This window comes from Nansenia antarctica (genome assembly GCF_963989245.1).
Source record: "Nansenia antarctica genome assembly, chromosome: 14".
Classification (NCBI taxonomy): Eukaryota; Metazoa; Chordata; class Actinopteri; order Argentiniformes; family Microstomatidae; genus Nansenia; species Nansenia antarctica.
The window spans coordinates 21,045,472-21,057,971 of NC_137684.1; the positions used below are offsets into that span (position 1 = coordinate 21,045,472).

Sequence of the window (12,500 nt, forward strand, 5' to 3'; positions counted from 1 at the left end):
GGAAGAGGACACAACTCTCCAAAAGTCCAGATAGGCCGACACACAAAGCCTATTATTATCTCTGATTCAACTGAATGTAGTGATTTTCGCATAGGCATGACCCAGCTGTCCGATACAACGTAGAGCATACTGTTGGGGTTTGTTTCATAAAGTACCTGTTTGACAGTTTAAAAGCAAGATGAGACAACAGAAAAGTCCAGGAGGAAGTAAAGTCGAAGAGGGATACCAAGAGGGGGAAAACTGCAAAGCTAGGAAAGAGGAAGAGAAGAAAATAAGAAACAAAAGACAGTTCAAGAGATAATGAAACAGCAATGAAAAGACCCACATTGAGGAAACATGAAATGACATGAGTGCTATGCCACTTCTCTCCATAGGACGGCAGTGTTGTATCGTTGGTGTAATGGCCAAACCATAAAAACACTTGTGGCCCAGAAGGGTTGAGACTAAAGATATCCCCTCATAAATTTCAAGTAAGAATAATCTTGTGTGCCAAATCAACAATACCTTGGCATGTGTACATAGTGTCTCAAGGAGAACTTAATATTAGCTGCTAGCCTGCTGCAAAAAAAATACAGGACATGGTGCCAACAGACCATTTTACATGACCTCATCATTGTCCTGGATTAGAGATCCCTATACATTGTGGTCACAAACATAACTTCACTATTGAGCAACCTGGCTTTGGTCTAAAGTGTCTAATATTGCCTATTTTGTTGGTTGAAGTTGTTTTTTCTTATCCTAGTTGTCACAGAAAACATTTGTGTGACTTGACCTTTTGTTCTGATCTAGAAGGGATCTTCAGAGGGAGCGGTTCTCAGTACCAGTCAAAGGTTTGGACACACTTTCCCATTCGAAGTGTGTCCAAACGTTTGACTGGTACTGTGTGTCCCCTTGAGATACTGTTTACACAACTGTACGGTGTACGCCTGCTTGATTATTCTGTTATCGAGCTGTAAGATCTTAAAGTAACTATAGATAACCGTCAAGTTCAAGGTGAAATTCTGCCTTGAAGAATGGTGTGAAGAGGGCAGGGGGGTAGCTATGCTGGCCTCCAGCCACCTGGCACACAACACAATACGTTTGCTTTGGGTGCTTGGTCTTTTTCTGACCAGCAGATGAAATGTTCACAGTTTTATCAGACCCTACAACAACAACAAAAACTATATATATTCACATCTGACATGTTTCCACAAATCCTATTTGAACTCATTTACATTTATTTTGACCACAGTTTGAAGGAAGGGAACCTAAAGGTAAATTGCTGGTCATGCTGTCACGAATGCTAGAGTATAGAGTAATAACGTCCATGTGGTGGCACTAGACTACAGATAGCTACACAACCCAGACAAAGTGCTCAACCATGTGATGAAATTGATAATTCACAACAACCAACAAGTGGACTAGTGTGAAGAAACATTTCTGGATTGATGAACTATAACTTTTTAAACATGGATAGCCAGTACAACAAAATATCTTAACTATGTTTACAGTTTAAAGGGCAATAATGTTTTTGTGACAAAACATAGGTTTCACTGTAGAAATGGACTTTCACATTTGAATATCACTGCATTTCAGCATGTTTCATTCTACAGTATTCCTAGTTGGAACAAATGAGCTACGTGCTGTGGGTACAGGGAGTCTTCTGCACTGTCAGACATTTTGATCAGGTCTTACCGTGGGGGCCGCTGCCTTGTCCGCCTCTGGGGGCTTGGCTAGCCAGTCGTTGACACGTCCGGCCACACCTACTTTAATACCGGCAGCATCCTGATAAGAGAGTGGACACTCATTCATGGATCGAAGCAGTCAGGACCCTCTCTCTCTCTCTCTCTCTCTCTCTCTCTCTCTCTCTCTCTCTCTCTGTCTCTCTGCCTCTCTCTCTGTGTCTCTCTCTCTCTCTCTCTCTGTCTCTCTCTCTCTCTGTCTCTCTCTCTCTCTGTCTCTCTCTCTCTCTCTGTCTCTCTGCCTCTCTCTCTGTCTCTCTCTGTCTCTCTGCCTCTCTCTCTGTCTCTCTCTCTGTCTCTGTCTCTCTCTCTCTGTTTGTCTCTCTGCCTCTCTCTCTGTCTCTCTGTCTCTCTCTCTGTCTCTCTCTCTCTGTCTCTCTCTCCTTCTCTCCCTCTCCTTCTCTCTGTCTCTCTCTCTCCTTCTCTCCCTCTCTCTCCCTCTCCTTCTCTCTCTCTCTCTGTCTCTCTCTGTCTCTCTCTCTCTCTCTCTGTCTATCTCTCTGTCTCTCTCTGTTTGTCTTTCTGTCTCTCTCCCTCTCTCTCTCTGTCTCTCTCTCTCTCTCTGTCTCTCTCTCTCTCTCTCTCTGTCTCTCTCTCTCTCTGTCTATCTCTCTGTCTCTCTCTGTTTGTCTTTCTGTCTCTCTCCCTCTCTCTCTCTGTCTCTCTCTCTCTCTGTCTCTCTCTGTCTCTCTCTCTCTCTCTCTGTCTCTCTCTCTCTCTGTCTCTCTCTCTCTCTCTCTCTCTCTCTTTTCTCTCCTGTCTGCTTATTTGTACCTTATTTGTGGCTGCGGGGCTCTCAGAGGAGTTAGAGACGTTCCCTTTCTCCCACATGCTCTTGATGCTGCGCGTGCCTCCTCCGACAGGGAGGTCTGCAGCAGGAGATTTGGGGGATTTCACGTCCTTATTGGTCTGTGGAAAGGAGGGCGGACGTCACATCAGGAGAAGGTGAAAGTATTGGATAACAGCAGGAATATGCGGGTCCACTTTCACCTCAAACTACATGGAAAGTACAGAAACTGCCTTGGAATGTTGTATGTATGTGATTAAATGTGGCAGCAGCTGGTGAAAGTGGTAACAAATTGACAACCGACCAAATGTTCAGACTTTAATTCTGGAGAAAAAAACGTTGTTGAAAAATCAATGACACACTCGCTAGTCAAGCCAAAACATTGCAATGCAATGGATTCGGTGAGTAATCCCCACTACTCTACAGTAACTAGGTAGTAGTGGGGATTACTCACCGAATCCATTGCATTGCAATATTTTGACTTGACTTTTTTTCCAGAATTAAAGTTTGAACATTTGGTCGGTTGTCAATTTCTTACCACTTTCACCAGCTGCTGTCACAAATTAGAAATCTTGGATGCAGTTGATCGACCTACAGTACAGTAAACCTCACCTGAATGGCAGTAGTGTATTGTTCCAGTCTGTTGCCTATCTTGGAGACAATGGGAGTGTGTGATGCCCTCACCGAACCGCTGTGTAAATGAGTGCACATTGGACATACAGAACACTACTGAACATTCTGAACATACAGTCTACAATACTGAAACATAAGGCTTTGTTGGACAAACTGGGTGATGTAACACTGTTCAATGCTCTATATACTCACCTTTTTTGGGCTGACTTGTTCAGAAACTCTGCCCTCTCCCCAATCTGCACACAGAGAGTACAATGGCATGTTGACACGTACAAATACAGAACCGGAATATATTCGAACATACAGGAAATTGACTTGGTGTGGTTGGTGCATAGGACATCAAGATACAAACAACAATCTAATAAACAATAGGTAAAAATATTTTAAAAGACAATGACAGAAATGGGTAGTAGATCAATAATTACGTAGGCTGTAAATGAGTGTATGTAAAACGAATGTAGATTACATTGTCAGTTGTATGTGTGTGTGTGCATGTGTGAGCGTGTGAGTGTGTGTGTGTGTGTGTGTGAGTGTGTGTGTGTGTGTGTGTGTGTGTGTGTGTGTGTGTGTGACAGGAGGGGGTAGGGAGGGAGTGGAAGTCCCAGAGTCAGTGAGAGGCAGGGGGCTTGTTTGAGAGGCCCACTGCCATGGGAGAGAAACTGTTCAGGTGGTGCGAGGCTTCGGTCTTGATATCCACACATGCAACAAACATTTGTTGCATATATGCAGTTTAGTCTCTTTTACCAAGCCTCTCTCTCTTCCCCCCGCTTTCACCTCGATTCTTCACATTCTTGGACATTCCTCTCAGCCTGAACACGCTGGCAGCTGAGTGTGCTGTCCTGGACTCAGACTGTCAGAGAGCCAGTAAAAACCCTGAGTAACAGGCTGGGAACCGAGACTGGCTGTTTATGATGAATGGCAACTCCAAAACACACACACACACACACACACACACACACACACACACACATATGCACGCACGTATGCATGCAGGCACGCAGGCATCCATGCACGAACGTGCTCAAACACACGCACGCACGCACACACACACACACACACACACACACACACACACACACACACACACACACACACACTCACTCATCTTTCCTCCCCAGAGGAAATTCCTGAAACTTTTTCCAAAAAGCCATATTTGAGCACAGTAATGATACCAACACTATGTTAGCCCTTTATATGAAATGCTTTCTAGCAACAGAAAACGACAAATAGAGACAACAATTACTAACGGCCATTACAAACATACCAGGGGCACTGAGCAAGAAATTGCACCATAAAGCAGATAGAGTATGGTCTCAGTTAGTGCTACTGAACATACTGTCACAGCATAAATGAATGGCCTGGTGACTCACCTTGCCTTTGGGGGTGACACATGTGAAGGGCTTCCCGTCAGGTGACTCCTCCACCTTCTGCTTCTTCTTCTCCGCAGCATCCGCCCTCCTCCGCTCGATCTCCTCCTTCATCTTCTTCCTCTCCTCCTGTCAGAACCAAAATGTTACATGTTCTAATGTTTCTGTCCTCGTATGGGCAACCAATCAAAACGTTCTGACTTTTCTTTTGAAACACGGAACTACGTTTCAACCCTGTTGAGAATCACAACACACACTCGCTAGTCAAGCCAAAATACTGCAACACAACGGATTGGGTGAGTAATCCCCACTGCTACCTAGTTAACTATAACACTACTTTACATTGTTAGCAGGCGCACAAAACAAGCTGTGTTAGTTGACTAGCGATATTATTCTTAAGTTGCCTGTTTGCACCAATCTACCACAGCAAATTCCTTGTATGTGAAAACCTACTTGGCAAATAAAGTCATTCTGATTCAGATTCAGATTCTGATGTGTCATTGATTTTGAACAACGTGGAAATGTATTCACATTTTTCGAAAGAAAAGTCGGATCATTACATCGGATCCCGATATGAGGACCAAAGCATCAGAACGTGTCACAAATGTCTTGTTAGCCCTATCATGTGTGTGAATTATTGTATTGTACATATCATATTATGTTGTATTGTACTGTATAGTATTGTATAGTATTGTAATATATAAATGCCTTGATATTGAAGTGATAATAAAGCATGGAGGTTCAGTTGTGTTTGACTGTGTTTGCTCTCCACCTCGTCTTTGGCCTTCTTCTCTGCCAACACTAGCTTCTTCTGCTTGTCCTCCTCTTCTATTATCTTTCTTCTCTCTTCCCTCTTCTTCTTCAGTCCCTCCAGCTCCACCTCAGCCCCCTGCTGTTTCTGCTTCAGCTTCTCAAACTCCTCGCTCTCTGCGTTGTCGCGGCGACGCTTCAGCTCTTCCACCTTACGCTCTGCTTCCTGACGTTCCAGGTCTTCCGCCTTGGTAGACTTGCCAGGACTGGAATACACACACACACACACACACACACACACACACACACACACACATTGTCAGGAACCGAAGCCTAAGAATTTTTCTCTCTTACACTTGTGTAATGTGACGTAACAATAAACTTGAAACTTGAACCTTGAAAACACACACACACACACACACACACACACACACACACACACACAGTCAGCATCAATATGTGAAAGTCACCTTTCCTCTCTTCACTAACAACACACTACAAAGTGTAGTGATGGTGTGTTCACCATCTCAAACATGAGGGAATAATGACATAATAGTATGAGGTCCAGCCCTGACATCTCCTACCTCAGGGTCTTCTCTGGTTTCTTGAGTTTGGCAGCACTGTCGTGTTGGAGACGTCCATTCTGCTGTTTGGAAAGTGGGGTAGTTTCTTTCTGTTCAGTCTTGAACGATGGCTTTGGCTTTTCCTCAACGACCTTCTGCATCAAACATTCAAGGACATAACGAAGACAGATACATTGGATGTATTGAAAACTATCATAAACAAATATTTAACACATTGAAAATAAATTCTGATATGGTACTGTAGATATCTGACTCCAAATTCAACCTTGATCTTACCTGGTCCCGAAATCCAGGTTTTTTCGGCTTCTCCTCAACCACCTTGGATCGGACGGACAAAGGGAAATTAAAGAAGAGAAGAGAAGTCAAATAACAATGTCTTTGTATAAGTGTGTAGGCTAGAAGCCAGCTAAAATGCCATACAGTGCTGTTGCACTCAAGTCTGCGAAGTGAATGCAATGCAGCAGTTTGTTGATGCAGACGACAGACACACAAACACACACTGTGAGGATATTGTGAGAAAACCTGGACACTCCACCCCAGTTATCAATGATGCAAGCAACACACCCGTGAGCACACTCTGTTCAGTGACCACACCTGGAAGCATGGCATACCAGAGATGCAAATCTGCCCACAAACAGGAAAGCCTGGATAACCCAAATATGTAATCCTCTGCATTAATAATAAATAAAAAGCTATGAGGAACATTGGAATTATCCAGGATTTTTGGGGAGAAAAAAAACGTCACACACGTCACACAAATACCTCCTCTTTCTTCTTAAGAGGCTCTTTCTTCGCTTCAGCCACTTTTTTCAAACTGACAGGTTCTTCAATCTTCTTCTGAGGTTTTGCCAATTTGTCTTCGACCTCTCTCTTGGAAGCCAACGGTTTTTCTTCCACCTTCACCGATATTTTGGATTTTTCTTCCACATCTTTCTTGGGTTTTGCAGGTTTGTCTTCAACCACTTTCTTGGATATTTGAAATTTGGCTTCAGTGTCCTTCTTGAGCTTACCAGGTTTTTCCTCAATGGCTTTCTTTGATGTTTGAGATTTCTCCTCACTGTCCTTCTTAGCTTTAGCAAGCTTTTCTTCAACCTGATTCTTGGGCATTTGGGGTTTTTCTTCAATCATCTTCTTCTGTGGTAAAGATTTTTCTACCACCTCCTTCTTAGATTCTTTTCTTTTTTCCTCAGCAGGTTTCTCCTCGACCTCCATCTTGGGTACAGAAGCTATTTGAACCTCCACCTCTTTCGATGGCGCAGCAGGCTCTTCTTTGACCTCATTCTTTGGTACAACGGCTTCCTCTTGGACCTCGGCTTCATCTTTGCTCGTTGGAAGCACAATCTCTACGTCTACCTCTTTTTGATCTTCTTCAACATCTTTCTTTTCTAAATCAGATTTCTCTACCTCTATATCTGATATCACAGCCTTCTCCTCAACATCTTCCTATAAGATAAAAATGCATTCATGTTTGGTCAATTTCAGCACGGACAATAACTACATTGTATAATTATGTCTAGTGTATAATAATGATGACTTACGTCAACTGTTTTGGGATATAAAGAGGAAGTTACCTCTTTTCTCAAGGACCTTGGTTTCTCCTCTTCCACTTCCACTTTCTTTTCCTCCACCACCGCCTCCTCAGCTCTCTTTGACTCCTCTGGTTCAGGGGTGGGTGCAGACTCCAGCTCTTTTGGGGTTGCCTCCTCTACCTTCACGTCTTCCTTGTTGTCTTCCTCCTCTCTCCTCCAGGAGTTGGTCTCAGAGGTAGTCACCTCCTCCTCTGAGGGTTTCTCCTCCTTCTCCTTCTCCTTCTCCCTCTCGTCCTCCATGTCTTGGTGTCGCCCCGTTTGACTCGAGGGCTGCTCCTCCACACTGTCTTTATCGGCGTCTGTGGCGGTGACGGTAGGGTCGAACTCTTTCTGTCTATCCAGTGCTTCCTGCATCCTCTTCTGCCTGCGTGCTTCCCTCTTCGCAAGGCGATCCAGCAGGACCTCGTCCTCCTCGCCACCCTCTGTTGAGCTCACAGCTGTGGTGGTGGACGGGTCAGTCTCTGTCACACTGGACACAGGAAATACAGTATATCACTCAGTCACTACCAGCTATGGATTAACACTGGAGCAGAGATTTTCATATACTGATCCCCCTTTTATCGTTGTAGTGGCGAGGAGACACATAGTAGTTTTGATGGATCTTTGTGATATAAGATGTAAGGGACTAGTGAAGGATCAGTCTCCTCTACCTTTCTACCTCCTATTTTCTACCTTTGAGTGTGGTTGACCTCTGTCACAGTGCTGCCAGACTCCTCCATCTCCTTGTTCTTCATTCGCTCCTCGCGAGCCCGTCTTCTGGACTCCCGAGCCGCCTCCTCATCATCATCATTGGTTGTACTGTAGCTCGTCCTGAAACATGCCAAGGTACACACATACAAATACATGTGAGATTAAGACCACTGTTACTATTGTGTTGTAGTTGTATCTTCCTTAAATACCATTCTCTCGTCATACTGTTTGGGTAGTATAATAATAATACTACCCAAATACCATTTTACAGGATGACATTTATTGGAGCATAAGCCCTACAAAGTTCCATACACCCTGAGGAGTTACTAAGATTTTAAAACCAAACATGGAGACAGGGAGAGAGTGGGCGGAATGTAAATTGTATGTTACTGTATTGACAGATACTGTACACAGATACTCATGTTGGGCCTGAGAAGTGAGACCTCCTTTTAAGGCACTTATGTATGCGCATGAGCATTATATAATCTACCGTACCTACTGTATAATCCCAATTTATTCTTGTGTACCAAAGTGTACACACCATGGTATATCACATAGCCACAACGTTAAACAGAGCTGTCAAGAGGAGTTTCATGTGTACTGGGGGAGGAGGGTGTGGGATAAAGACCCTATACAAGCAATCATAAAGGACAGGCCTGAATGTTGACTTAAAAAGTCAAGAGAGTATCCTTCTAGAGAGCTTCCCCAGCATCAGACTGCACAACGGTATGGTCTCACAAACTATTAAAAGAATAATTAACATTCTTGTCAGTCAGACACATGACCCTGTACTGATCCACTGTCCAGGGCCCCAATCCAATTTCCTCCCACAGACACATACACAACACCTACTGTTAGGATGACCTCCGGAGCTAGTACGAAGATGGGAGATGAATACATCCTGCCATGGTAGAGCCAGGTGAGTTTGATAATACACACTAAGGCGTCTGTATCAGTGAGGGAAATGTCACAGAGAGGAAAGAGAGAGAGCGAGAGAGAGAGAGAGAGAGAGAGAGAGAGAGAGAGAGAGAGAGGGGGAGGGGGGGGGGGAGCGACCCCCTCAGTAACAAGGCTCATCGGTTGGTCTCTCAGCCAAGGAATAAAGAGAGAGAGAGAGAGAGAGAGAGAGAGAGAGAGAGAGAGAGAGAGAGAGAGAGGATGTAGAGAAAGAAAGAGATATAGGATAGAAAGTAAGAGATGAGAGAGAGAGCTCCCTCCCCCCAAAAATGTCTCCTCACTCTCTTGATTGCCTCTCTCTTTGTCTTCTCCTCCTCTTCCTCCTATTCACCCCTTCTAGCCCCTCCAGAGACAATACCCAGTGACACTGCTCCCAGTGTTAGTGTGGCTCTGTGGCTGGTCTAGGAGGCGTGCCATGCCGTGTCTTGCCTTGCTTAGCCATGCTTTATGAGGCGGGAGAGAGCTTGAAATGGCCCATTGATAGAGGACGGTTATTATTTCCCCGTGCTCTTCCTGACTCACAATGATTTACAGATGTTGCAAAGGAAGAGAGGGATGGGAACCACAAACATTCTCTCTCCTCTCTATGAAGAAACAACAATCGTAAAAAGAAAAAAAAAACGGAAATCCAACACAACCTCCGACACAGGTTTTCCCAATAACGGTAAAGTTTCCCCTCAGTGAAACCATAAAAGGAAGTCAGTATTTCTCATCAGAAGTACAGTAGAGCTACTCTCATTCAACTCGTGTTACATCAATGTTACAATAGCATTCATGCTACCACACTGACATGAAGCATGTGGAGTAGAGGACAGAGGGGGGGGACGAGGCAATTTGGCAAACAAAAAGAGAGAGAGAGAGAGAGAGAGAGAGAGAGAGAGAGAGAGAGAGAGAAAAAGAGAGAGAGAGACAGAGAGAGAGAGAGAGAGAGAAAGAGAGAGAGAGAGAGAGAGAGAGAGAGAGAGAGAGAGACAGAGAGAGAGAGAGAGAGAGAGAGAGAGAGAGAGAGAGAGAGAGAAAAAAAAAAACTCCACTCAAGTTGTCAGAGTCTGGAACATTCCAGCTGAATACTTAGCTCTGAAATAAAAACAGCAGTCAAAACATTCCAGCGTCTGCAGCGTTTCCTTGGGTCCGGGCGGCCGTGCTGCAGAGAGGCTGTACTGTGAAGCAGCAAGCCCAGTAGAGCATCGAGGCTGAGCAGGAAAGGCAGGGCAGGCCAGACTGTGAGAAAACTGCTGAACGCGCCGCGCCCTCTTGACCCAGACTGGCCAGTGAAGAGGGTGTCTGCTCCGACACCTGATAATTCATGCACAGTCAGTACCTGAACAAACAATGCACTAATCTGATATGTCGAGTGGTCAGCTTGCTATCATTACTTTTATGGTGTATGACCCCACTGGCAGCCATTGAACTGAATCTACAGTTGATCTGTTTGCCTACTGTACACGCTGGTATTATGAATCCAGTGCAATGGCACTCAATGAGATGTAGTCCTTATGCCAACGGCCCTGTGTGTGTGTGTGTGTGTGTGTGTGAAGCCTATACTGACACATTGGACAGGATATGGTCTCACTTAGCAAAGGATAGCTGCATCTGGACATCTCCATGATTACACAAAGAGTGGCCATAGAGAAGCAAGCCATTTCTTTAAACTTTCTGTCCGAAATATACAGATGCAGACTTAATGAGGATGAGAAAGACCGGATGACGGTACTGGAGGAAACATGCCTGATAGCGTAGGAAACCAACTTTATCTGTAAGCTTTCTTAGAATGATGTGATAATGATATCTTATAATGATATCTTGAGGGCGTTGTTCATAACCACTGCCACTATTCTGCTTCCCCACTTTGTTACAGTACCATGGTAAAAATGGCTCTACTATGTAAAATATACGGTAACCTGACGACGTAAGTTAAAGCAATCAGATCCAATGATTTTTTTTTTTACCATTCGTAGGATGGGTTGTACTTAAGTAGTGTGGTTATAACACTACATTTGTCAGTATAGTGCTCTGTAATCCCAAAGTGTGAAATATTCTGCTGTGCTGCATATATGCTGGACTGATCGAAGGGAAACATTCAAGGGTCTCTCAGCTGTCTGCCATTATTGGGTAGCCAACAAACTTGTTGAAAACGTATCAAGAAAAACAAAACAACCATTTAAAAAGTACCCTAGGCTCAATTCCTATCCAAATTAGATGTTGTTGCCTGAGGCCCATGTTGTTGTGTTTATGGATTATTGTTAGATCCCAAAGACACTATTATTTGAAAGCATTCAATCAATGTTAACTTATGTAAACCGAATGAGCATTATCCTATAGGTCCTTCCCACCGAGTCTCGTGCCTATCCAGCCCCAGTGTGTGACTAGACTATTTCTTACATTTGGCTGTTGTTGGTGTTAAGTTACAGATGGCTAGGCAACTGGGGATGTGGGGACTTAGATAGCAGATGTGTACTTAGTGTGTTACTGTATACACATAATTATGTGGTACTTTTACACAAGTATTTGGTACAGCCTGCAGTGATGTCAGTAAAATATGGTGACAATATGATGTCACAATAGCTTCTAATGGCCGTGTCCCAGGTTACCGACCACCGAAAATCACAAAAACTGGAAAATAAACAAAGCTACGCAACGGAGGAAATTCTAAAGTAGACCACATCCCGCTCACAGGCAGCCCAATTAATTTAATCCCAAAACCACACCGATCGGGCCAGAACTGCAAGAGACTATTTGTTGCACTCTCCTCTTGCTTAGAGTGTTATACAGTATAACAGGTTTATGTCTGAAATTTAGAATAGGCTACACATTGAGATCCAAGATGGCGCGCGTATGGCGTCTGTGCTTTGAGCTCCTGAACAACATTACAGTTTTTTGCTGTGCTGCAATGTCCAAAAAAAAAAAAGTTAATAAAACTTGAAACTTGAAAACATACTAAATATCACATTTCTCTCTCTTTCTCTCTGTACCTCTCTCACTTTCTCACACACACACACACACACACACACACACACACACACGCACACACACAAGCGCACTAGCTGAGAGATATCAGCGTTTTTTAAAAAGCTTAAACTGTCATTTAACCAGGTGTGGTCAAATTTGCAGCTGCAGTGATGCATTGCAGTCAATTGTGCCCTTGTCTGGAAACAATTCTGTGGGACCTTCAATTCCTAAAAGAAAGCCTAGCTGGTGCCTGGGTACCGTCTGCTTAGAGAAATGTATCTTATAGATCTAACATAGTGAGCCTTTATTCTACCCCAATATCTGCTTACAGTAAGTTCCACTTGTTTTTACCCTTGGATGATCACAGAGGCAATTTACTGTAACTGAGTGTTAAACACAAGAAATACATCTTGACCCAAAGAATCTCTTCTTGTGTTGATGTGTTTCAACTAACAACAGACCTACTCTTCAAA

The 12,500-nt window shown here is 43.9% G+C and overlaps 1 protein-coding gene across 1 annotated transcript in view; it reads right to left on the reverse strand.

The window, feature by feature from the left end:
* Positions 1-12,500, reverse strand: part of cald1b (caldesmon 1b) — a gene marked incomplete at its 3' end in the record, with an annotated part of 18,877 nt that overhangs the window by 1,063 nt on the left and 5,314 nt on the right. Inside the window, exons 3-13 of the mRNA XM_080544686.1 lie at positions 8,104-8,235; positions 7,414-7,900; positions 6,605-7,285; positions 6,119-6,160; positions 5,843-5,976; positions 5,281-5,524; positions 4,512-4,637; positions 3,334-3,377; positions 3,121-3,199; positions 2,496-2,630; positions 1,675-1,764 (exon numbers count right to left, since the gene is read on the reverse strand). Coding sequence (XP_080400812.1) covers positions 1,675-1,764; positions 2,496-2,630; positions 3,121-3,199; positions 3,334-3,377; positions 4,512-4,637; positions 5,281-5,524; positions 5,843-5,976; positions 6,119-6,160; positions 6,605-7,285; positions 7,414-7,900; positions 8,104-8,235 — 2,194 coding nt within the window. The remainder of the gene's footprint in view (positions 1-1,674; positions 1,765-2,495; positions 2,631-3,120; positions 3,200-3,333; positions 3,378-4,511; positions 4,638-5,280; positions 5,525-5,842; positions 5,977-6,118; positions 6,161-6,604; positions 7,286-7,413; positions 7,901-8,103; positions 8,236-12,500) is intronic.